General features: G+C 33.1%; 1 protein-coding gene across 3 annotated transcripts in view; it reads left to right on the top strand.

The window, feature by feature from the left end:
* CSMD3 (CUB and Sushi multiple domains 3) overlaps positions 1–27907 on the top strand; it is a 1097518-nt gene that overhangs the window by 904838 nt on the left and 164773 nt on the right. For 2 of the 3 annotated variants that reach the window (XM_060116494.1, XM_060116493.1), the window contains 3 exons: positions 21494–21607; positions 22114–22209; positions 23810–24013. In XM_060116494.1, the coding sequence (XP_059972477.1) occupies positions 21494–21607; positions 22114–22209; positions 23810–24013 (414 nt within the window). The remainder of the gene's footprint in view (positions 1–21493; positions 21608–22113; positions 22210–23809; positions 24014–27907) is intronic. The other variant, XM_060116495.1, reaches the window with a different exon arrangement.

Here is a 27907-nt window from a genome sequence, read left to right as displayed (position 1 = left end):
CAAAATTACACTCATATAATTAAAATATTACCCCAGTAATCTTTCCTTGATTGTACTATAACATTTATTTTCTTATTTTGAATTTTTACTACTATAATATACATTATCATATATAATTATTATTGTATAATTATACATATTATGCATATAATTATATGTATTATTATGCATAGAGTTCAATAACAGAAATGTTTTCACTGTATTTCTTTTCTAGCCATTATTACTTATCCATTTTCTGATTATTAATGAAAACTTTTTACCATATGGAAAAGGGAATGTCCATTCTGAATGTGCAATATGCTTGATATGCCATTGTTTACTACAGTGGTTAAAGGTAGGTGTTAGTTCAAGAGACTTGGTTGTGAATCTCAGCTGCACAAGTTTCTCTTGGGGTGGCCTTGAGGCCTCAGATTCCTCATCCTCAAAATGGGGATAATAACAGCTACTGCTCAGGTCATCATAAATAAAACCCAGGACAATCAAACTCCTGGCAACATAAGTAAGTGTAGTGAATGTGGCCATAAAAGAGTGACAGTAGACTTCCTTTGGATTTTTTTTCGTGTTCCCTTTTTACCCTTCACTGAATTTAAATGAATTACCTAATCCATAAATTAAATTCAGATTAACCTAAAAAAGTATTTAGAGTTCAGAAATTGAAATCAGAATATTATTTAAAATACTATACTTATCATCTCTAAGTATGAAAAAGTGTATAAAAATAGAATTTAGTCTACGATTTCTAATAGTTTTGATTTCAAAACTTTACCTGTAAGCCACATGTGACCCTTTTGCAGCATACTGTCCAAAGGCTTTCAGGGTCTCTTATTTATTTTGTAATATATTATGCCTAATAAATTATAAGTGTTTTATTTTACATGTTTTTTTTTATTTTGCTAAATGGTTATTGCTAATTAGGGTCTAGCATCATTTAATTGTAAAGAATCTAACAACTAACATTTAAGAAAAAAATATAATTACTTATTTAGAATAACTATTATATAAGAAACATTTAAATAACAAAATTTTTATTAAATTAAAAAAGAAATAGAAGAATAGAAATGTGAAAATAAGCAAAAATTATCTGATGGTAATTTGAATGAAGGTCATACATATATGGGCAACATTGAATACTTTTATGGGATTATATACTGTATCCTTTATCTACAGGGAGAGTTTTGACAAAAACTGCATTAAAAACAAGATTTTATTCATTGGAGAAAAAAAATGTTTCATTGATGTTTTAAAATTAGTTACAATGACTTTGTAAACCATTTAACCAACACACAATACAACATGCACAAATAATTTATGTTCCTTAGAGATTCTTAATAATAATTATTATAAATTAATTTTTAAGTATTTAGTTAAAAGTTATTATTAATTATTCTTATGTTTCATGTGGTAAGTAGAAAAAAAAGTAAATAGATTAGTTTGTTGTTTTTAAACTCATATTTTAAGATGATCTTTCTCTCTTTTTTACCTTTGATCGGGGCTTTGAACAGTTAATTATTCCTACAAGTAAATTGGGAGGAGTGGAGGTGATGCTATTTTAGCTCCTTTTGTACTCGGATACAAAATGATTAATTTCCAACCATTTTTCCATTGAAGACAATCCAAAACACATTTTTCACATAGCTTCTTTTAAAAGCTAAATGCTTTATACACTTCTATGAATACATTTTACACATATAAGTAAAAAAGCTTCTTTTATAATGTAATATCAGATATTTCCATCAGAATTGTACCTTATTAAGCAATTTAGAATATTTAGAATGATTCTACACTTCACAACTTCTGATATATCTAAACAACATAAGGAACTTAATACTTTATCACACAGTAGTACAAGGGCTTTCACCCTCTAACAGTGGGGAAAAAAAGATACAAATCTGATGAGAATAAGGCAGAACAAGAGCACAATCATTATCAGACTACTACACATATCCATATTCCAATTTGAAAATACTACACTTCAGTATAAACACTTTTTCCCACTTCTCCACCTTAGTGATCAACTTGGACATGCCTTTGAATATAATGCTACAGGCATAAAAAGATTAAACAGTGTTTTCCATGCAGGTTTAGTAATTAAGTTATTCATGGCTACGGACTTTAACCTCTCTTGTCCCAGTGAAGTCCCAAACCCTGTTGGGATATGATTCTTGATATTCTAACTGGAGCTTAGAATGCATTTTCCTACAGGATTGATATTGTAAATCATTCAATCTTTTTGTACTTCAACTATCTCATTTGTAAAACAAAGAATTGAAACAGATGATCATGAAATCCCTTGTACAGTTAAAATATTCTCTAATTTTCATGAACACTCATTTCAGGTCAAGTTGATCTTGTGAGTTAATCTGGATACCTATCATTTTTACATTGTTTCCATCAGAATGTGCATTTTACAATGTTAACAGCCTGCTGGTAATACCTTTCAGACACAACCCATGTGTAAGTTGTAGATTGGTGCAACATGAGATTAGAGACAGGTTACTTATTAATCACCACTGGTTATTTATTAAATCATCACTAATTTTTCATAAGCTCCAGTTCATTGTTAATGAAAGACCACCTCTCAAAAATTGGATTTTAATAGCTCAGTGGAAGGTTGGTTTGTTTTAACATAATATGTCTATCAATTTTCTTAAAAGGAAATAAATTGATCTATATATACAAAAGTTTTGCATCAAGAGGCACAGACTCAAACACCGTTAGTCTCATTGCTTATCAACTAGTGATATTAATCCAAATAAGATTTACATGTGCACCAAGTGAAGGAAAAAGCTGTCTCAAATTTGTTTCAGCCTTATCTGTATACCAAAATGATTTCTAGTCAAAAGTGTCTTTGTATGAAAAGCTGAAATATATTCATATTCAAGGTGTAGAATTTCCATTTGTTTGTAAGTTTCTCAGCAATTAATGTAGTCTTACACATAGTAAATAATAGCTAACTTTAAAATGTATGGATGTTTGGAATGAAATTTTGGATGACGATTAGATGCTTTTGGTTATGATAATGATGATAATGATGTTGCCAATAATCCAATGACAAGGGCAACAACAGTGATGGTGAATATATTAAGACAACAGTAGTGAGATTTGTTACTTCAGTTGTATTTAGAAGAGTAGCCCTTTCCAGACTAACATAAAATGTTTTTTTTTTTTCTTCCTGTGATTATGGACAAAACAGTTTGAGATTGTTTCTGGAAAGAATAAAAATAACTATAGAAGAAAAGTCTTTTGGGGAACTGAAACAAAAAATAAGACCATTTCTCCACTACTACAATTCATTATGTTCCTTGAACAATGCATCTTAGGTAGATTTATTTCAGTAATTCCTTTATGCTCCTTTATGTGTATATATATTCCCTGTGAAGGTTAAGGGACTAAAAGGATATTTATAGAATCTGATGATTTGGACTAAATGACTGATAAAGTCTCTTTCAAAACTGATATTCTATCATTCTTATTTGTTTCCATTGTTAAGTTTTATTTGTTTCCATTGTTAAGATTACTACTATTACTGCTGAGCATCACATTTGGCAAAATTTAGAAAAAATGAATGGTTAATTTCATTTATTTACAAAACCATATATTGACTTTAACTTTTTTAAAAGAGATTTGAAAGGCCACAGGGTATGGTGTACGTTTGTGTGTGTGTGTATGTGTTAGCATTATTGTGTATATTAAGCACCTGCTGGGCAAGATGCTTTATAGGTCACCCTTCACAACAATCCTAGGGAGTGGGTATTATTTTGCAGATTAGGAAAAAGATTCAGAAAGATTTAATAACTTGGTCAAGGTCACACAATAGTAAATACCAAAGCTGATCAAATCTAGGTTTACAAGGCTGCAAATCCCAGGATCTTTATGACTAACATTTTATTTTGTAATAATTATGAGTACAAAAGTTACTTAATAGATTCTGCTACTCCCTGAATTCTTAAATCTACCCCTAAAAAGTGTTGAGCCTACAGAACATAAAACAACTTATTTATTAAGAATACATTTTTATATAAATTATATAAATGGTATTATTTTCAAGAATATAGAAATTTACTCCTCTATTGTTAATGATACTAAATAATTATTTGGCCATTTAGGAAAAATGCATTTATAAATATACTATAAAATACATTCTCCATTTTTCTCAACAAAATATCCAAAAAATATTTCATTTTTTCTTTTTTGTTCAGAATCTGTATCATGGATCTTGTCAGGTTTTGTTGTAGTAGGATTTCCTCAATGACTTTCAAGGCTGCTTGTTCACTAGTAGACTTCAGGCTCTAAAGGTAATGGTTAAGACAGGCTCAAGACGGATTTGTATTCCATGAATTCAAGTCTTAGCTCTTCCCCTTGCTGGCTTTGTAATTTTTGATAGTTGTCTTAAGTTATTTAAGTTTCCATTTTTTCCACATTTAAAAATGGAGATAATAGTGCTACCTCAAAGGTTGTTCTGAAGATCAATCTAAGTGATATGTGTAAAGAACTTGGAACAGATCCTTACATATAGTAAGGGTTCAATGAATGATAACAGGTTAATATTATGCCATTTGGTTTTATAAAAATATAACATTTGTCCATTTAGTAAATAAATGAATATATCAGGTATTCTATTTTCTGAATTTCTAACAGTAGCAAATTCTCTCCCTTTAATTGGGCATTTCTAATGGACTTTGGTCCAGGAAAATAAACCTCAGACCATAGTAGGATTCTATCTATTATAAGAGTAAGTGCTCTTGGAATTCCCTCTGTTATGAATATATACAAACATGACTCTCAGCAAGGTGAGGCCAGAGTCCAAGTTAAAAAGATTTTAGTGATAACTTTTTGGAAAAACTGAGAAGCTCCTTAAAAGTGTTGTTTAATGATGTACCCCCCCAATTCTGTCATCCTAAAATGGATGGAAGTTCCATGAAGCAAAAAGACCTTAGGCAGTGGAACTTTGAGAATTCAGCGGTTCAGGGTGCTTTGCCTGCAGAAAAGATGTGGCATATGTAGGAGGCAATATGCAGAGAGTGGTTAAATAATTCAGTAAAGGGAAGAATTTGAATCCAGGCTTAATGCTGGATTCTATGTGAAAGTCCCAGATATAAAGCAGAGAGAAACAGAGCTGCTCTGGTTGAAATGGGACTTAGGTGGATCAGGAACCGTGTCCACATTATCAGCCCTCTTACCTCCAGAGCTGTTCTTGAAACAGAGAAAACTGCTTGCTTTAATAATTTCATAAAATTAATAACTCTCAGCAAAAACTAGATGATGGTAAAATTTTGATCAGTTGAGTTTTATCCTATTTTTATTTGCCCTGCCTTCAAAAGACCATATTTTTCCATAAATACATGACAGTAAAAATAAGATGGGGGTCAGAGATTTTCAACATTAAAAGAGACTTTAGTGACATATCAACCAAATGAAATCTATAAATTTTGTATGGATCCTGATTTGATCAAAGCAACTGTAAGAGTAGTTTTTCTTTCTTTTTCTTTTTCTTTTTCACTCATTTGGAGAAAATTTGGAAAATAGAATCAAGAAATTGTTATTAGATGATAGAAAGAGATCGTTGCTAGTTTTGTTAGATATGGTAGTCACATTGTTATTATTTTTTATAAGTGTTAACAATAAATACTGAAACATTTATAGAAAAGGATGTGGTATTGGGAGTTGTTTTAAAATATTCTCAGTGTGGGAATACAGGGAAGGGGATAAGAAAAAGCAAATGAAACAAAATTGGCAAATGTTGATAAGTGTTGAAAGTAGATGATGGGTTCACAGGTATTTATTTTACTATTCTCTCTACCTCATGTATGTTTGGAAATTTTCATAATAAAAAACAATCCCACAAGCCTATATTATAGTCCATTTGAGAATATTTACCTGACTTAAATCTGTCTGGCAGAGTTGGGATTGGCAGATATATTCTGCCAAGTGTGTAGAAAAATATCTTAAGGATAATTAAAGACAAACACTCATGAAAATTGAAATTGAGGTAAAAAGGGGTGTTAATAAAATATTCCAACACTGTAAACTTTTAATATTGCTTTTCTGTTTTAATTCTTTTAAATATATACAATAGAATTACCTATTGTGTTTTTCTAGATTTCATTGCTTAAAAAAATTATTTATTTATTTATTTATTTTTAACATCTTTATTGGAGTATAATTGCTTTACAATGGTGTGTTAGTTTCTGCTTTATAACAAAGGGAATCAGTTATAGATATACATATGTCCCCACACCTCTTCCCTCTTGCATCTCCTTTGCTCCCACCCTCCCTATCCCACCCCTCTAGGTGGTCACAAAGCACTGAGCTGATCTCCCTGTGCTATGTGGCTGCTTCCCACTAGCTATCTGTTTTATGTTTGGTAGTGTATATATGTCCATGCCACTCTCTCACTTTGTCACAGCTTACCCTTCCCCCTCCCTATATCCTCAAGTCAATTCTCTAGTAGGTCTGTGTCTTTATTCTCATCTTGCCCCTAGGTTCTACATGATCATTTTTTTTTCTGCTTAGATTCCATATATATGTGTTAGCATATGGTATTTATTTTTCTCTTTCTGACGTACTTCACTCTGTATGACAGACTCTAGGTGCATCCACCTCACTACAAATAACTCAATTTTGTTTCTTTTTATGGCTGAGTAATATTCCATTGTATATATGTGCCACATCTTCTTTATCCATTCATCTGTTGATGGGCACTTAAGTTGATTTCATGTCCTGGCTATTGTAAATAGAGCTGCAATGAACATTTTGGTACATGACTCCTTTTGAATTATGGTTTTCTCAGGGTATATGCCCAGTAGTGGGATTGCTGGGTCATATGGTAGCTCTATTTTTAGTTTTTTAAGGAACCTCCATACTGTTCTCCATAGTGGCTGTATCAATTTACATTTCCACCAACAGTGCAAGAGGGTTCCCTTTTCTCCACACTCTCTCCAGCATTTATTGTTTGTAGATTTTTTGATGATGACCATTCTGACCGGTGTGAGATGATATCTTATTGTAGTTTTGATTTGCATTTCTCTAATGATTAATAATGTTGAGCATTTTTTCATGTGTTTGTTGGCAATCTGTATATCTTCTTTGGAGAAATGTCTATTTAGGTCTTCTGCCCATTTTTGTATTGGGTTGTTTGTTTTTTTGATATTGAGCTGCATGAATTGCTCCTATGTTTTGGAGATTAATCCTTTGTCAGTTGCTTCATCTTCAAATATTTTCTCCCATTCTGAGGGTTGTCTTTTCATCTTGTTTATGGTTTCCTTTGCTGTGCAAAAGCTTTTAAGTTTCATTAGGTCCCATTTGTTTATTTTTGTTTTTATTTCCATTTCTCTAGGAGGTGGGTCAAAAAGGATCTTGCTGTGATTTATGTCATAGGGTGTTCTGCCTATGTTGTCCTCTAAGAGTTTGATAGTGTCTGGCCTTACATTTAGGTCTTTAATCCATTTTGAGTTTATTTTTGTGTATGGTGTTAGAGAGTGTTCTAATTTCATACTTGTATATGTACCTGTCCAGTTTTCCCAGCACCACTTATTGAAGAGGCTGTCTTTTCTCCACTCTATATTCTTGCCTCCTTTATCAAAGATAAGGTGACCATATGTGCGTGAGTTTATCTCTGGGCTTTCTATCCTGTTCTATTTATGTATATTTCTGTTTTTGTGCCAGTACCATACTGTCTTGATTACTGTAGCTTTGTGGTATTTTCTGAAGCCAGAGAGCCTGATTCCTCCAGCTCCATTTTTCTTTCTCAAGATTGCTTTGGCTATTCAGGGTCTTTTGTATTTCCATACATATTATGAATTTTTTTGTTCTTGTTCTGTGAAAAATGCCTGTGGTAGTTTGATAAGGATTGCATTGAATCTGTAGGTTGCTTTGGGTGGTAGAGTCATTTTCACAATGTTGATTCTTCCAATCCAAGGACATGGTATATCTCTCCATCTATTTGTATCATCTTTAATTTCTTTCATCAGTGTCTTGGAGTTTTCTGCATACAGGTCATTTGTCTCCTTAGGTAGGTTTATTCCTAGATATTTTATTCTTTTTGTTGCAATGGTAAATGGGAGTGTTTTCTTAATTTCACTTTCAGATTTTTCATCATTAGTGTGTAGGAATCCTAGAGATTTCTGTACGTTAATTTTGTATCCTGCTACTTTACCAAATTCATTGATTAGCTCTAGTAGTTTTCTGGTGGCTTCTTTAGGATTCTCTATGTATAGAATCATGTCATCTACAAACAGTGACAGCCTTACTTCTTCTTTTCTGATTTGATTCCTTTTATTTCTTTTTCTTCTCTGATTGCTGTGGCTAAAACTTCCAAAACTATGTTGAATAATAGTGGTGAGAGTGGGCAACCTTGTATTGTTCCTGATCTTAGTTGAAATGGTTTCAGTTTTTCACCATTGAGGACGATGTTGGCTGTGAGTTTGTCATATATGGCCTTTATAATGTTGGGGAAAATTCCCTCTATGCCTACGTTCTGGAGGGTTTTTATCATAAATGGGTGTTGAGTTTTGTCGAAAGCTTTCTCAGCATCTGTTCAGATGATCATATAGTTTTTCTGCTGCAATTTGTTAATATGGTGTATCACATAGATTGATATTGAAGAATCATTGCATTCCTGGTTTAAGCCCCACTTGATCATGGTGTATGATCCTTTTAATGTGCTGTTGGATTCTGTTTGCTCGTATTTTCTTGAGGATTTTTGCATCTATCTTCACCAGTGATATTGGCCTGTAGTTTTCTTTCTTTGTGACATCTTTGTCTGGGTTTGGTATCAGGGTTATGGTGACCTTGTAGAAAGAGTTTGGGAGTGTTCCTCCCTCTACTATATTTTGGAAGAGTTTGAGAAGGATGGGTGCTAGCTCTTCTCTAAATGTTTGATAGAATTTGCCTGTGAAGCCATCTGGTCCTGGGCTTTTGTTTGTTGGAAGATTTTTAATCACACTTTCCATTTCAGTGCTTGTGATTGGTCTGTTCATGTTTTCTATTTCTTCCTGATACACTCTCGGAAGGTTGCACATTTCTAAGAATTTGTCCATTTCTTCCAGGTTGTCCATTTTTTTGGCAGAGTTGCTTCTATTAATCTGTCATGATCCTTTGTAATTCTGCAGTGTCAGTTGTTACTTCTCCTTTTTCATTTCTAATTCTATTGATTTGCATCTTCTCCCTTTTTTTCTTGATGAGTCTGGCTAATGGTTTATCAATTTTGTTTATCTTCTCAAAGAACCAGCTTTTAGTTTTATTGATCTTTGCTATTGTTTCCTTCATTTCTTTTTCATTTATTTCTGATCTGATCTTTATGATTTCTTTCCTTCTGCTAACATTGTGGGATTTTTTTGTTCTTCTTTCTCTAATTGCTTTAGGTTTAATGTTAGGTTGTTTATTTGAAAAGTTTCCTGTTTCTTAAGGTGGGGTTGTATTGCTATAAACTTCCCTCTTGTAACTGTTTGTGCTTCATCCCATAGGTTTTCAGTTGTCGTGTTTTCATTGTCATTTGTTTCTAGGTATTTTTTGATTTCCTCTTCGATTTCTTCAGTGATCTCTTGGTTAATAAGTAGTGTATTGTTTAGCCTCCATGTGTTTGTATTTTTTACAGATCTTTTCCTGTAATTGATATCTAGTCTCATAACATTGTGGTCAGAAAAGATACTTGATACAATTTCAATTTTTTTAAATTTACCAAGGTTTGATTTGTTACCCAAGATATGCTCTATCCTGGAGAATGTTCCATGAGCACTTGAGAAAAATGTGTATTCTGTTGTTTTTGGATGGAATGTCTTATAAATATCAATTAAGTCCATCTTGTTTAATGTATCATTTAAAGCTTGTGTTTCCTTATTTATTTTCATTTTGGATGATCTGTCCACTGGTGAAAGTGGGGTGTTACAGTCTTCCACTATGATTGTGTTATTGTCGATTTCCCCTTTTATGGCTATTAGTATTCACCTTATGTATTGAGGTGCTCCTATGTTGGGTGCATAAATATTTACAATTGTTATATCTTCTTCTTGGATTGATCCCTTGATCATTTTGTAGCGTCCTCTTTGCCTCTTTTAATAGTCTTCATTTTAAAGTCTATTTTGTCTGATATGAGAATTGGTACTCCAGCTTTTTTTGATTTCCATTTGCATGGAATATCTTTTTCCATCCTCTCACTTTCAGTCTGTATGTGTCCCTAGGTCTGAAGTGGGTCTCTTGTAGACAGCATATATACGGGTCTTGTTTTTGTATCCATTCAGCCAGTCTCTGTCTCTTGGTTGGAGCATTTAATCCATTTACATTTAAGGTAATTATTGATATGTATGTTCCTATTACCATTTTCTTAATTGTTTTGGGTTTGTTATTGTAGGTGTTTTCCTTCTCTTGTGTTTCCTGCCTAGAGAAGTTCCTTTAGCATTTGTTGTAAAGCTGGTTTGGTGTTGCTGAATTCTCTTAGCTTTTGCTTGTCTGTAAAGGTTTTAATTTCTTCATCAAATCTGAATGAGATCCTTGCTGGGTAGAGTAATCTTGCTTGTAGGTTTTTGTCCTTCATCACATTAAATATGTCCTGCCACTCCCTTCTGGCTTGCAGAATTTCTGCTGAAAGATCAGCTGTTAACCTTATGGGGATTCCCTTGTGTGTTATTTGTCATTTTTCCCTTTCTGCTTTTAATATTTTTTCTTTGTATTTAATTTTTGATAGTTTGATTAATATGTGCCTTGGCATGTTTCTCCTTGGATTTATCCTGTATGGGACTCTCTGTGCTTCCTGGACTTGATTAACTATTTCCTTTCACATATTAGGGAAGTTTTCAACTATAATCTCTTCAAATATTTTCTCAGTCCCTTTCTTTTTCTCTTCTTCTTCTGGGACCCCTATAATTCGAATGTTGGTGCATTTAATGTTGTCCCAGAGGTCTCTGAGACTGTCCTCAATTCTTTTCATTCTTTTTTCTTTATTCTGCTCTGCAGTAGTTATTTCCACTATTTTATCTTCCAGGTCACTTATCCGTTCTTCTGCCTCAGTTATTCTTCTATTGATCCCTTCTAGAGAATTTTTAATTTCATTTATTGTGTTGTTCATCACTGTTTGTTTGCTCTTTAGTTCTTCTAGGTCCTTGTTACACATTTCTTGTATTTTCTCTATTCTATTTCCAAAATTTGGATCATCTTTACTATCATTATTTTGAATTGTTTTTCAGGTAGACTGCCTATTTCATCTTCATTAGTTAGGTCTGGTGCTTTTTTTCCTTGCTCCTTCGTCTGCTGTGTGTTTTTCTGTCTTCTCATTTTGCTTAACTTACTGTGTTTCGGGCCTCCTTTTTGCAGGCTGCAGGTTCGTAGTTCCTGTTGTTTTTGGTGTCTGTCCCCAGTGGCTAAGGTTGGTCCAGTGGGCTGTGTAGACTTCCTGGTGGAGGGGACTAGTGCCTGTGTTCTGGTGGATGAGGCTGGATCTTGTCTTTCTGGTGGGCAGGTCCATGTCTGGTTGTGTGTTTTGTGGTGTCTGTGGCCTTATTATGATTTTAGGCAGCCTCTCTACTAATGGATGGGGTTGTGTTCCTGTCTTGGTAGTTGTTTGGCATAGGGTGTCCAGCCCTGTAGCTTGCTTGTCGTTGAGTGAAGCTGGGTCTTGGGGTTGAGATGGAGGTCTCTGGGAGATTTTTGCCATTTGATATTACATGGAGCTAGGAGATCTCTCTGGACCAATGTCCTGAACTTGGCTCTCCCACCTCAGAGGCACAGCCCTGATGCCTGGCTGGAGTACCAAGAGCCTTTCATCCACATGGCTCAGAATAAAAGGGAGAAAAAACAGATAGAAAGAAAGAAAGAAAGTGGATAAAATAAAATAAAGTAAAATAAAAAATAATTATTAAGAAAAAAAAATTTAATTAAAAAAAAAATGGACAGACAGCACCCTAGGACAATGGTAAAAGCAAAGATATACAGACAAAATCACACAGAGAAGCATACACATACACACTCACAAAAAGAGAAAAAGGGGAAAAAGTATATATCTTTGCTCCCAAAGTCTACCTCCTCAATTTGGGATAATTTGTTGTCTATTCAGGTGTTCCACAGATACAGGGTACATCAAGTTCATTGTGGATGTTTAATCCACTGCTCCTGAAGCTCCTGGGAGAAATTTCCCTTTCTTTTCCTTGTTCATGCAGCTCCTAGGGTTCAGCTTTGGATTTGGTCCTGCCTCTGAGTGTAGGTCGCCTGAGGGTGTCTGTTCTTCATTCAGACAGGTTGGGGTTAAAGGAGCGGCTGATCCGGGGGCTCTCGCTCACTCAGCCCGGGGGGAGGTTGGGGTACAGATGCGGGATGAGCCTGTGGCGGCAGAGGCCGGCGTGACATTGCACCAGCCTGAGGCGTGCCATGCATTCTTCCGGGGAAGTTATCCCTGGAGCACGGGACCCTGGCAGTGGCGGGCTGCACAGGCTCCCGGGAGGGTCGGTGTGGATAGTGACCTATGCTTGCACATAGGCTTCTTCGTGGTGGCAGCAGCAGCTTTAACGTGCCATGCCTGCCTCTGGTGTCCGCACTTGTTTGTTTTCTGTGAGCTGCTAACCTAGAATTTAGAGATTGTTTGCTCTAGGGCAAAATTGGCCCCAGCATCCACGATGGAGCCAAGCTTCCATGTGGATATTGTATCAACAGTAGCCCCTAGATAATTAATACATGATTCACTTGGCTCACCTTAACTAAAATGCTGTATTAGTATAATGCACCTCATTGTGAGTTCATAGTTTAATAGTATTGTAATATAATAATAACCATGAGTATTTGGAATCTCACTGATACATAAAAATGTAAAACTTCCCAAAATACTGATGAAACTCTCACTTATTACATCAATTAATGCAACTTCTACCAAATTTTTCTAGTGTTAGATGGTGTTCTAAAAATAATTAACACACTAATTTTATTTGGGACTGATTTTAAAAATTCTGCCTTTTAGAACTTTTGAAAGTAAATTGTCATATATTTGGAATTTAAGAAAAAAAATATCATGAAGAACCTAGGGGTAAGACAGGAATAAAGACACAGACCTACTAGAGCATGGACTTGAGGATATGGGGAGGGGGAAGGGTAAGCTGTGACAAAGTGAGAGGGTGGCATGGGCATGGACATATATACACTACCAAATGTAAAATAAATAGCTAGTGGGAAGCAGCCACATAGCACAGGGAGATCAGCTAGGTGCTTTGTGACCACCTAGAGGGGTGGGATAGGGAGGGTGGGAGGGAGGGAGATGCAAGAGGGAAGAGATATGTATAACGGATTCCCTTTGTTATAAAGCAGAAACTAACACACCATTTTAAAGCAATTATACTACAATAAAGATGTAAAATTAATAATAAATTGTCATATATTTAACATATATCTATATATATTTTTCATAACATTGAAGGTTTTTTAATGTTTTTTATTGTGCTAAAAGTCACACAATATAAAACATAACTATTTTAACCATATTTAACTGTAGAGTTCAGTGGCACTAAGTACACTCATATTGTTGTGCAACTCGAAAACTTAATTGGATACCTTGTAATCATCCTTAAGCGACAGAGCCTTTAAAATCATGAGGTATCCAAGTGGTAGTATAGTGATCCCAAAATGCAACCTTGAAGCTATTTACACAAGTAGTTTCACAGCCAGAGCATACAGAGAGCAAAGAGTTCTGTACATGTTATTAATTGTAAAAGGAAGCCTTTTGCATGCATGGACATTTCTACGCTATTGTTTTGAAATATTCATACGAGATGAAAGTATGAGACAAAATTCATATAAAGTTAGACAAACTTTTGATAGATTATGTCACCAACAGTTATTTTTTATGCTTTTGCACATAATCAAGTCCAGTTGTAAACACATCCTTGATTTGAATCTTATTTATTTCTGTTCTGTTGGTAGTGTGGGTGCACATGTGTGTGCCCTTCTGTGTTGTGCTGGTGAATAAAATGCAAGCTGAACAACAGAGGTGACTTGTTAAAAAATTTGTAATGGAGCGACCAACAAGCTGAGTGCCTAATATTATCACAATGAACTCGTATAATACAAAAGAATGTGTAGATTTTGCAAAAGGAGTACCAGGCATGTTGAGAATCAAGCTGAGATCTAGTAGGAATATGTATATGTCTATTTCTTTTTCTGCCCAGCCTCCCTTCTGTGTGAAATTATTTCTTTTGTGATGGAGTTTCAATGCCTTTGCAGTAGAGCGGCATGGACTTCAGGTGAAGGGAGTAAACAAAACAAAAGATGAATGCTCTCTCACCTTGTAGCCCTTTCCTTAGACCTTATAGAGAGCTGCTATTTACATTTTCATATTTCATCCAAAAGGATAGAATATAAAATCAAGTAGTTAGAGAAGTACATAGCCATTTTGAATTCAAAAGACAAATAAACCCTGGTTTAAATAGCTGTAATACTCTTCTAACCCATCAGTTCTATCATTTGTTCTAAATATGCATGTATGGAAAGCAGAGAATTAGAAAAGATATGCTATTTAACATCAAAGGTCAATTAAATTTTGCCTATCAGTAAACATTTGGGTTCAGTTAGTAACATATATATTTACAAAACTGAGTTATTAGTAACTTATTTATTACTATGTTTCAAATACTGTTCAAAGTGTTTTACAAATATCAATTTATGTAATATTCACATCAATCCTGTGAGCTTAGGTACTTGTATTATCCCTATTTTACAGATGTGGATATTGAGGCACGGAAAGGTGAAGTGACTGTCTCATGTGGCTCATCCTAGGTTCAATCCTTGAGAGTCTGATTCCAGAACCTGAATCCTTCACTCTTCAGTAGACAGTTGTTAGGGCATTTCAGACCCATAGATTGATTATTTGAAAATATTAGTCCTCTAAAACTGCTCAGCTGCAGATGCTGACAGTCTTTAAGCTGCTTAAACCATTCTGTCACGGAGCTAACAAATCTTGTCATTGTAGTACCTTGACATCATAATCAATAAGGTACTACCCATCTGACTACTAGAGCTACTGATGCCCAGAAAGACCTACTGGGCCTTCCTCCACCAAGTTAGAACCCTTTTGCGTCAAAGCAAGTTTGAATCAGACCTGAACTTACCACAGTCTCTTAGACATTTTAACTCTTCACCACCTGTCCCAGAAGTGGTTAGATCAGTTCCCTTAGTCATGGCCCAGTCTGATTCTGAGTTTTTTCCTCCCTACACTAGCATGCCATTGGGATACCCTGAGAATTATTCCCTTCTGAGAGGAAAACAAATTTGACAAAACAAAACTGAAACCCTTCTTTATTTGCATAAACTCAATTTTTAGTTTTTAATTCAATAACTTTTATCCTGATCACTGAATAACAGTAACCACATCCACATTTGTTTTATTAGCCTCATTTAAAGTTATTTAATTGCCAAATCATTGAGTCTCTGTAAAGTGTTATTTTTTTTAAACTTCTTTATTGGAGTATAATTGCTTTACAATGGTGTGTTACTTTCTGCTTTATAACAAAGTGAATCAGTTATACATACACATATATCCCCATATCTCTTCCCTCTTGTGTCTCCCTCCCTCCCACCCTCCCTATCCCACCCATCTAGGTGGTCACAAGACACCTAACTGGTCTCCCTCTGCTATGCGGCTGCTTCCCACTAGCTATATATTTTACATTTGGTAGTGTATATATGTCCAGACCACTCTCTCACTTCGTCCCAGCTTACCCTTCCCCCTCCCCGTGTCCTCAAGTCCATTCCCTAGTAGGTCTGTGTCTTTATTCTCGTATTGCCCCTAGGTTCTTCTTGACCTTTCTTTTTCTTTTATTTTAGATTCCATATTTATGTGTTAGCATATGGTATTTGTTTTTCTCTTTCTGACTTACTTCACTCTGTATGACAGACTCTAGGTCCATTCACCTCACTACAGATAACTCAATTTTGTTTCTTTTTATGGCTGAGTAATATTCCATTATATATATGTGCCACATCTTCTTTATCCATTCCTCTTTCGATGGACACTTAGGTTGCTTCCATGTCCTGCTATTGTAAATAGAGCTGCAATGAACATTGTGGTACATGACTCTTTTTGAATTATGGTTTTCTTAGGGTATATGCCCAGTAGTGGGATTGCTGGGTCATATGGTAGCTCTATTTTTAGTTTTTTAAGGAACCTCCATACTGTTCTCCATAGTGGCTGTATCAATTTACATTCCCACCAACAGTGCAAGAGGGTTCCCTTTTCTCCACACCTTCTCCAGCATTTATTGTTTGTAGATTTTTTGATGATGGCCATTCTGACCAGTGTGAGATGATATCTCATTGTAGTTTTGATTTGCATTTCTCTAATGATTAATGATGTTGAGTATTCTTTCATTTATTTGTTGGCAATCTGTATATCTTCTTTGGAGAAATGTCCATTTAGGTCTTCTGCCCATTTTTGGATTAGGTTGTTTGTTTTTTTGATATTGAGCTGCATGAGCTGCATGGGCTGCTTGTAAATTTTGGAGATTAATTCTTTGTCAGTTGCTTCATTTGCAAATATTTTCTCCCATTCTGAGGGCTGTCTTTTCGTCTTGTTTATGGTTTCCTTTGCTGTGCAAAAGCTTTTAAGTTTCATTAGGTCCCATGTGTTTACTTTTGTTTTTATTTCCATTTCTCTAGGAGGTGGGTCAAAAAGGATCTTGCTGTGATTTATGTCATAGAGTGTTCTGCCTATGTTTTCCTCTAAGAGTTTGATAGTGTCTGGCCTTACATTTAGGTCTTTAATCCATCTTGAGTTTATTTTTGTGTATGGTGTTAGGGAGTGTTCTAATTTCATTCTTTTACATGTAGCTGTCCAGTTTTCCCAGCACCACTTATTGAAGAGGCTGTCTGTACAGTGTTATTTTGATGGCACAAAAATTAAGTGTAACATCCAAAATTCCTGACTTACTTAGGCAGTGGCAGTACATTTCAGCCATATCCATAGTAGAGTTTAGTGGAAAAGGGAGCTTTAACTTCTTTTTTCTGTTGATTCATATTTTAGACTAATGCCCACCCCTCTGGGCACTACATTATTTAGTGTGTTGTGTCATACCCTAAGCACCCACTATACTGTTTCCCACAATGATATTTTCAGAGAGACTCTTGGTATGCACAGAGTATTCTCACAGTTAACTCCTAATGCTCTGGAGTTTCTTTCTGCCATCCCAGGCCTCTCATTATTTATTGACTTACATTTGAAATGGCTAAATTAAGCAGAATGGACAAAGTCTTAGGAGTTAAATGAACATGATTAAAGGAGAAAGGGTTTGAAAGTGCTTGGTGTAGAACAAGAAACAAAAGCTCTTTGTAAGTTAAGTTTGTTGAATACTTAAACCATGAAGACCTTCTCAGTAAATGGAACCCTGCCTCTTTGTCTTGGTTGAATATGATACTTTTAAATGTCAAGCAAACCTTATTTCATATACAAAGAAGAGTAAATAGACACAATGCCTGGTTTCATTCTGAGTTTATTTGCTCATGGGAGAGCAAATTTTAAAGTTGGGTAAATATCCTAGCCAATATAATCTAAGTTAGAGGTTTCCTCTATTTAAGTGATTCTTACAAATCTAAATTATGGATTTCTTTAAAATGAAGTCTGGGTCTCCGCCCAAATGTTGCCCATTAGAAGTTGCTGGTAGAGGACTTGCTTTGAAGAATGGATTAAACGATTAGCATACCAATGATCTGTATGGAAAGATGTGCCCAAAGTACCATTGTTGGTTTATAATTAATTTAATTGGCTAATCTAACATCTTATCATACATAGAATAAAGGTAAGCTGCCACCTAAATGACCACAAATATAATTAATGGGGCCCTTTCTGTATTAGTCACTTTTTAACCCCAGCATTTAGCTCAGTTCCTGGTACCTCATAGAATCAACAAATATTAGTTGAATTAATAAACTGTATTGTAGGATAAAATATATGGGAAATAAGAGGCTTGGAAGTAGTTTCAGGTTTAATAATAGATTATTTGCATTGGCTTGTTTGTAGAGATTTTTACATGTTATTTCTACCTTACTAAGCTTCCCTTTCTTCCTGTGTCTAGCTTGCAGTGATACATATAACATTATGAAAATGGATTTTTAACAAAAGAGTTAGAGACATTATTCTTAACATCTATTATGCTTAAAGAAGGAGAAACTTCCTTAAAATGGTGTCTCATTTAAGAAACAGCTTAGTGTTTATAACCTATTCTAATAGCTTGAGAGCAAAATGCTTTTGATATCGACATGCAAATCTCCAGAGAAAGAGAAAGAAGAGTTTGGAGCTGAGATGCAAAGAATTCTGTACCTCTGTTGGAAACTAAGAAAAAGAAGAGGGTTGTTAATCATTCCAGAAAGCATGGTCAGCCCAGACTTCAGGGGTTAATTTTAGCCTTAGGGAAAAAAAAATGGTGGTCCAGCTATTAGGTTGAGGTACTAGTTTGTAGATCAGTGTTAAAGGTTTTTTTTTTTTTAATTTTTTTTAAGAGGGCATAATCATGGCTGCCATACAAATATAAAATAAACATGTTAAAATTTTTATTTAACTCATTAATTAATGAGGGACCCTGTAAGACGTTACAGTGTTTCAAGAAAGAATTCAAAGAACCAAATATAGATTGATGGTTGAATGAATGGATGGATGGATAGATAGATAGATAGACAGGCAGATGGAATACTGAAATGAATTTACAAACAGATATAAAATAGTTCTGTCTATTGGATAATAATAATCCTTTGCATTATACCACAGCCCCCGTAAACACAGGGGACCCAGAATGATGTACTAGACAATGTCTTGCTTACCAGAAAACAACATCCAACTAGTTGTTACCTTTTGGTTCACCTTAAAATCTTTACATTTTTGTTTCCTACTTTAGTCTCAACTATGCAAAGGGTGAGGTTGGCTATTCACAACGTTTTAGAAGCAAAGACCTACTGTTATCTGAAGATAAGAAAACTAAGTAAATTTAGACATTTAGAGGCAGAATGAGGAAGCAAACATTGGAGTAACCATTTAATTCTTGAGATTCTGACTTATCAGGGGAGATATGGTTCAGAATTGTAACATATCTGTTTTGTAAGACAATAGTTAACCTGATAATGTGTAGGAAATAAGATCACTATGCAAGTGTTCTTGATTCTTCATACTACAAAACACTTATTCAACATGTACTTTAAAATTTCATCTTTCGTATAATGATTCAGTACCCTCTCAGAGTTTTTTCCTAATAAAAGCTATTTTTAACTTAAAATTTCCATTGGCCATATTATGGCAGACTAAGGTTGCAGTTGAAGAGATGTAGCATACTGATTGATTAATAAAGGAAGATTCAACACTCAACTCCCTCACCACCTACCCTTCTCAATTCTCCCCAATCTCATCACAGAATTACTACAATAAATTACAAACTAACATCACTCAAAAGGGAGTGCCCTACAGTTTTCTTTACGTAATATGATGCAAATATATGGTGTTACTGACGATATTATTAAAAGTTATAGTCTCAACATACCCAATTTACAGGTGACACAAAACTGGTCTATCTGTAGAGAAGTAATATTTGAGAACAAGAAGCCTACAAACAAGAAGAAAAGAGGGAGTATTTTTTTTCCTTTTTCCTTAGAAAAAGATCTTAGATCACTGTGTATATTGGTTGTTTTAGATGTTGTTTGTAAATATAGTGGTTTGCTTGGAAATTGGACATGTTTCCTAATGGAATATTTGAGATATTTAGGAAGACAGAGGTAAAGGATGTTGAATTTTGACACTTTTTCCCTAATGACTTCCCAGAAAGATACAGAGAAAGAATGTTATCTATCAAGAGTCTTGTTGCACAGCGTACTTGGTTTAGCAAAGTTCTTGTGATTATTCTACTTTGGTTTTTGGGGGGATGACGGGGCACTTAGAAAGGCAATGGCAACATCTGCATTTTAATAGAAACTTTAAAAGACACATTTGAAAACAGATCATCCAAACACCAATCTAAACAAATGCAAAAACAGAAAACAAAAAATTTCTTAATATTTTTAGGAGTATTTTTGAAATAACTTGGGATTTGGTAGACTATCAAATATGGATATTTTATAAAGGTCGAACTGGAAAATTTTCATATGACTTGTAAACCATTAAAATAATTGACTACATGTATGTGATTTGATAGAAACATAAATTTGTTTCCATGACGTCATATTTTAAGGAGGATCATTTATGAATGTCAGCCCTCTAAGGTTCAGGAATTATTGAAAGTAACAACACTCTGTGTTTGTTTTCTTTTACCCCACAAAGAACTGGACTGAGATCAACAGCTTATTTTAGCAGGCCAAAAAATATATATATGTGTAGCTTTGTATACAGTATTATGTGTGTGGCTTCAAATGCAAAACTCAGCATGTTTCAAATGAACAAGCCTGTCTTCATATGACCACCATAGGATGACCATAACCTTGATTTAAGGGGTAAAATATGAAGAACTTTAAATATATATATATATATATATATTTGTACAATGTATAGGTTCAATGACAGTAATATAATGTTGAATTTATAAAAGTTACCTTGCTTTTTTACATTATTAAACTTCTGAAAAATCATAGTCTTTTAAACCCCACAATTTTTCTATTCAATGAAGTGTTTTAAGGATGAATTTTATTACCTATTTCTCTTTTTAAAATCACAAAACACTAGTTGATTTCTGCTCTGTAACAGGTTCTTTCTTTTAAGTTATAGTTTTGGTAGTTTCTGCATGTAAAGTTAATATATTCTTAAAGGAAAAGTACAAAATGAAGTAAAAAGGAGACATTTATAAAACTCTGTTGGTAAGTACATCAGATCTGTACTTACCATGAAAAAGCAATCACTCTGTAGAATTTTATATCTCAATTGAAATTAAAATATCTCAGTTGCTGAGGAATCATAAATAATATGTCTTTATTTTGGCAGAGGATTAACAATAAATGTTTAGGGATCATTTTTAGAATGTTAATTAAATGCTATACCTTAGAAGTATATTGCTGATATTTTTCTTGTGGCACTATTATTTATAATGGAATAGCATTTTAAAAGCAATCTACAATAAATCCCCTAAACTAAAACTTTGTCTATGTCATCTAAAAGAGGAAAAAATTTTAGAAAAAGAGAAGAGAGTCACAAAGTGAAAAGAATCTACCAATAGAAAAATTAAAAAGTAGTTATTATACAGTATTAATCACCAACCTTATGATTTCTGAGCTAAATTAAATGTTATACCCATTTAATTTAATTTAAAAAATAATCTTCTTACAATTTTATTGCTTTTAGGCCATGGTCATTACTTTTATGACCTGAAGTACATGTGTCAGGCATATCAACCAATTGGCACGCATCCTCTTTTAAAGGTAGAAAAAAAAAAAAGATGACTATTAAATTGTAATACTTTGTTCTCTCTCTCCTCCTCTTTCTATTTTTTTGTTTTTGTTTTTTGTTTTCATTTTTGGATGGTTGGTGATTTGTTTGCTTCTCCTGGCTCCCGTTGATCAGTGGTGTTTGGCCAGTTTGTATTTTTCCAGACATCACTCCACGATGTTGTTGAGGTGTATGATGGGCCAACTCAGCAATCTTCTCTGTTATCTTCCCTCTCAGGATCCCATTCAGGTATCCTTTAATAGAACTGCCATGCATCAGTAATTGATTTAAGACTGACTTTGATTGGTATTGTAGTGAAAGTTGAGATTTATGTCATCCATATTAGAAATAAACTGAAAATAGAATCATTTTTTATTTTTTAAAAAAGAATAGAAACACAAGAATAATTCAAATTCTTGAGAAAAATATAACCAACTATTTTCTGGGATTGTAATCAAGTAAATATAGTACTTGGTCACTTAGTCTGTAGTGTTTAATGTAATATTTAAAGATTCTTTACAGAATGAGGCAATATTATTGAGGCAATATTATCAAAATGTAATAAAAGCCTTCCAGTAAAAAGGTTACAATTGAAGCTGAACCCAAAGAAAATATATTGTCAGTGGTAGGATATAGTAAAGTAATTTAATAGAACATAGATTGACGTTTTCAAATGACAGTATAAATTAATATCATTTGTTAGGTGTACTGAATGAAATTATTTATGATATCTTAGTGTTTGTTTTGTTGAGTAGGAGAATCACTTCCACTGAGTTCAGGTAATCAGATCACAATTCGATTTACTTCAATTGGACCAGTAACAGCTAAGGGATTTCACTTTGTTTATCAAGGTAAGTGACCGTGTAGCATAGAAACACACTAAGGAATGATATCAGTTTCCATGCTATGTCCAGAGTTATTGAATGATGAGATCCTCATAACCATATAGGAGAGATAAAAGTTGTGTGTTTTTTTAAAAACAGTTTTGCCCTGTCCCCTCCCCCATTATTAGAGCACTATTACTTTGACCAAAGTCAAAAAAGACCTATTGCTTCCATCATCATTCTCAAGTTAGCTGCATGCTTTTCCTTCCTCCCAACATAGTTTTCAAAACATCTGGTGTGTTTTTTTGACAATTCTTCACTCTACATATTCTATTTCCTCAGAGTCTAGCATTCTAAATTAAAAATATACAAACTTTTTGTGCTGATGTACTTAGACATACCAAGGAAATCATTACTCCACTCTAAAATTTTAGTCTCTCATTCTCTTAGGAGAATTCAAACTTTCTTCATGACTATTAAATATTTTTGTGCAATTCAAAGTCAGTTTACATAGTTTTTTGTCACCTTTTATAGACACACTTCCACATTATATAAAACTAAATTAAGACCTATCATCTGAATATTTTGTTTGAATTATGTATGATCATGTAGTTGTTATTCTCAAATGTATCTTGAACTTTATTCCTAATAAATTTATAAACATTAGTGGTTTGATATTCTTATTAAACCCTCTTATTCCAATTATAATATTGGCTATAATATTATACTGTTTCATTCTTAATAGTATTCCCTCTGTAAACAATTTGTGGTATTATGAATTTTAAAAGGCACTCTAACAAATGAAGTTATTTTCACTCAAGTCACATATGAGGAATCTGTCTATTTGGAATTCATCCTATCATTTTTTTGGGGCTGTTATCAAATTCCTTAATCCCATCTGTATGTGTTTTAAAAAGAAAAAACATCCTGTTATCATTCTATTTTACTTAATCAAAAAAAAATCACTATTGAAGGACATACCTATAAAGCCTAAAAGCAATTTCAAATTTGATATTGTATGATTAGTAAAATAAAACTTCTATTGTTGTTAATCTGTCTGACTTCTGTCTAACCTGAATGTATTGTCTTCATCAATAACAAACATATTTTGAACAACCAAGTTTATGAACATGCTATGAAATTAATCAAGTGCTGTGTTTGTTTTTTTAAATCTATGTTTTTAGGGACCAAATACTGTAAAAAAAACCTTGACATTACCTTATGTAACCTGACATCTGTTTTTTGTAAGCTTGGTATTCCATTTAAAAAGAAAAAAAAAGATGTATCTTTTTGCTATGATTCCATAAATTGAAATATCTTACTCAAGCTACATTCTTATATTGATAAGAGTGTGGTCAAACAAAAAACAGAAAAAAAAACCTTAAACGATGTTGTTTAAAGGATCAAAAGTGAAATGTTTTTAAATAAAAAATCTTAATGACAGTAGCAATATTTATTCATTTTGAATTGTATTTCACTATGTATAAACTTTTATAAGTGTATTCAAACTGTTAACTAAAGTTCAAGTTGTTGAAGATTTCTTTGAAATCTGTTTGCACAGTTTCATTTTGAAATCTCTATTTCTCTACCAAATATGAAATTAAAGTCAACAATTATTTGTACGCAGCTGTTCCTAGAACAAGTTCTACACAATGCAGTTCTGTGCCTGAACCAAGGTTTGGAAGAAGGATTGGCAATGAATTTGCAGTTGGTTCATTGGTTCTTTTTGAATGTAATCCTGGATATATTCTCCATGGATCCTTTGCAATTAGGTGTGATACAGTGCCAAATTCTTTGGCCCAGTGGAATGATTCCTTACCTACCTGTATTGGTAAGTTTATAAATTTATATGCTTTGTGATTGTACATATTGTATATCAAAATTAGTTATCATGCATCTTTCAATATTTGTTTCAAATATAATAGTTTTACATTAATTTTAAACAATTTATTAGTTATGATGTATCTAAATATGCAAATTAGAGTGGCTTTTTGATGCAATTGAGATGAAATGCAATCAATGAAAATATACGTACATATTTCCAATAACACAGAATTGGAATGCTATTATATGGAATTATTATGTGCTACCATCCTTTGAAATAAATATTACTTTTCATTTTTAAAAGTTTATGCAAAGATTTCTATGCCAATATATAAGGAATTTACCTATCTTTTAAGGATCACAGAAGCTGATTTTTCTGGATGTATTTTATCATCAAAAAAATTAGAAAATATGCATTAGTAAATAAATGTTTTTTCTCTTCTCTATAAATTATATGTATGTATAAAAATATAAAATAAGATTTTTTTCCCAGTCTTTCACAAATATAAATGGAAACACTTTGAATGAGTAGATGGCGTAGGGTTAGCCATAAATCTCATTATTTCAAACTATATTTTTGTAATGTTATACCCAATTTATATTGTTAAATAAAATAAACACTGTATAAACTTAGCACTGCTAAGTTATTTGAAGCAGATTAAAACATTTTCTAAACCATAAAAATAGTTTAGAATCTTATCATATTTCAGGATCATTACAATGACTTTTGGATATTGTAGAATTCCATGGGTGTGGAAAATGTAGACTGTTGGGAAGTTGCTTTCTTCTTTGTTCCAAGAGCGTATCTGGAAATTAAAATTTTTAATTATATAGTATTAAACTAAAAGCGTAGTAAAGCTTAATCTCAGGTTAAGAAATAGTTCTAATGAGTTCTTTCTCATTAAAGCTTTATTGGTATGTGATTTGGAAAATGAAAGGAAGGTGTTTTAAAATAAAAGATAAGCAAAATTTTGTCTTTATTTTAATAATCTCAATACTCCACTTTTTGATAGAGAAGACATGAGTGTGCATATAAACAATATGACATATACATTTATAAATATATAAAATCTTTTTTTTTTTTTTTTTTTTTTTTTTTTTTTTTTGTGGTACACGGGCCGCTCACTGCTGTGGCCTCTCCCGTTGCGGAGCACAGGCTCCGGACGCGCAGGCTCAGTGGCCATGTCTCACGGGCCCAGCCGCTCCGCGGCACGCGGGATCCTCCCATATTGGGGCATGAACCAGCGTCCCCTGCATCGGCAGGCGGACTCTCAACCACTGTGCCACCAGGGAAGCCCTATAAAATCTATTTTTAATAACACTTCTTGCCATACCTGAAAAGAAATTACGTGTCAATAGTTTTTATTTTTAACTTTTTAAAACACATTTTACCATATTTTAATACAGATTAATACAATGTTAATTCATATTTAATTAGAATAAAATATATTCTAAATTGATTTTAATCGAAATTATATGGAATGTACACTCATTACTGAGGAAGTAGTAAAGATAAGGTCTGGTGATATGCATTTATCAAACATGTACTTTGTATAGGACATAACTGCTCTAAATCTTTTACCATTCAAATCAGGACGTTATTAATAATTGTGCTGGGAAAATGGTAAAAGTTGGGACTATCATAAATAAAAAGGAAGGATTGATGGTCACTTATCTCTGTAGGAACTTGATATCACCACTTCCCAAAAGAGATATACCTAGCATATTTTACAGAGTGTTTTTCTTACAACCAGTATTTTAGTTCTTCCTGCTACAATAAATGGAATGTGAACTATTCTTTTATTATTCTTTTGTTTGTTGAAAACCCCCTACAAAAAAATAATGTAAAACACTGGAAAGCTGTAAATGACTCTTCAACTTTCTCATCCTTCAGCTAAATAACCAGTTTCTAATATTATTACCACTTACTTAATGCTTCCTATTTGCCAGGTTTCATGCTGAGTAATATAAATACATATTTAATTAAATCCTCACAGCAAATCTATGGAGAAGTTACTCTCAGAATTTACAGATGAATAAGCTGAGTCTTAGAGAAGTAAAACAGTTTTCTTTTAAAGTGACATAACCTAATAAGCAGTAAAGTAGGGGCAGGATTTGAAAATAAGGTTTTCTGACTCCAAACCTCAATGTACATTATAGAAGACTGCTTTTCTTTATGTTTTGGCTAATAAACTAATTTCCTAATTGGAATTCTATATCTTATTTATAATGTGGAATTTCTTAACCTGTTCAACTATACTTTTGACAATCAACAAGTAAAGGAGAATAAATCATCTGGACTTGATGTTCCTCCTATTTTGCACCTAGCATAGAGCTATGGTTAACATAACAAAGAGACCTTCTTTTTTACATACTTTTATACTCTCATAAGAGAAAATAGATAATGTTCTTCCTTAGGAACCACAATATATATTGACTCCATACTCTTATAAAATACTAATAAATAAATTATCCTAAAGGACCATGAGCTGAGAGAAATGTTCCTATATGTCTAGGCCAAAATTAGTCATACAACATGTATAAATCAGAAATTACATTGCTTTAAGTCAGTTTAATAATTGAAGAAAGACATATGATAATAAATCTCTTTAGCCTCACAATAGATTTTTAAATATTTCTCTCTAAATATCAGGAATCATTCATTATTTCTGCCTCACTTTTCCCAGTAATTATTTATATAATTTCTGTGTCACTTTTAGTTTCTTTATGTACATACTGATAGAAAATATTAATACCATATAATGGAAGATAACTGGATAAGTAGCTGTCTTCATTTAATTTCATATATACAATGAAAATTCCCTCAAGATAATTATAAAGGTAGAGTGATATGATGACTTATGGAAAGGCATAAACTAGCTCATTAATCTTTAAATATTACTGAAAACATTCGTTTATTCAGAGTGTTCAAAGAACCTACATATGCAAAGCAGTGAAATGTAAATCCATGAATTACTCATTAAAGTTCTGTTTAGGTATTTATCACGTTAATGTATTAATTAATGGAGAAAAGTTGTAAAGAATCATATAAAACTGAATAAGTCCTTATAACTGGGAATTGTAGTAGGTTCTCAGCATAAGGGTTAATTAAGTCTTGGGTAGTAATATTAGGCTTTGACTTTAACATGAAATTGTGGTGATCCTGGAAATTTTACATAATCTCTGATTCTCAATTCCCATATCAATAAAACAGGAAAGTTATAGGTTTATTGTGGCTATTAGATGTTTTAAAACCTTGTCATAGTTCTTGGAATCATCTAAGTACTCAAAAATTAAGTTGTTTTTGTGTTTGCCAAATTCTCCACCATAAAATCAGAAGATAAGACTTCAGTTCTCAAGGTATTAGATCTAAGATAAAAAATTTATATGCAGTGCTGACAAAGGATTTGATATCACTCATTTTCATTTGTTGATATCTTGTTTTAATAATAATTTAAAGTTATTATATGTAAAAATTATCTTCCACCAAAGATTTTTCCATCTTGGAAAGGGCTAAAAGCATGGACTTCTGTCATTCTTTCTAATTCTAATAATTTAGAGTTCCTTGAAGGCAAGATTTTTCTTTCAATTAAAATTTTCAGAAAGGCTTTGGGGAAATGTAGTGACAATTTTCTAGAGGATAATAGTACTTATTTATTAGAATATGCTATTTAGGGGGATTGTAAAATTTCTTTCCATCAATTTATACATTTAAGGACAATAGGTTAAAAAGGAGCGGAGTTCTAACAATAGGCATATATTCATGATTTGGTTTGTTTTCAGTGTTTGTAAGCATCTAAAATAAAAATAAACTTAAAATTAAAATAATAATTACTATAAATCTAATTAGTTGTAAAAATATGTGTTTAATCAAGGGGTGCACTCTGCATTTTCTTCTGAC

Source organism: Mesoplodon densirostris, chromosome 13, assembly GCF_025265405.1.
Source record: "Mesoplodon densirostris isolate mMesDen1 chromosome 13, mMesDen1 primary haplotype, whole genome shotgun sequence".
NCBI lineage: Eukaryota > Metazoa > Chordata > Mammalia > Artiodactyla > Ziphiidae > Mesoplodon > Mesoplodon densirostris.
This window is presented reverse-complemented; position numbering and strand designations above follow the sequence as displayed.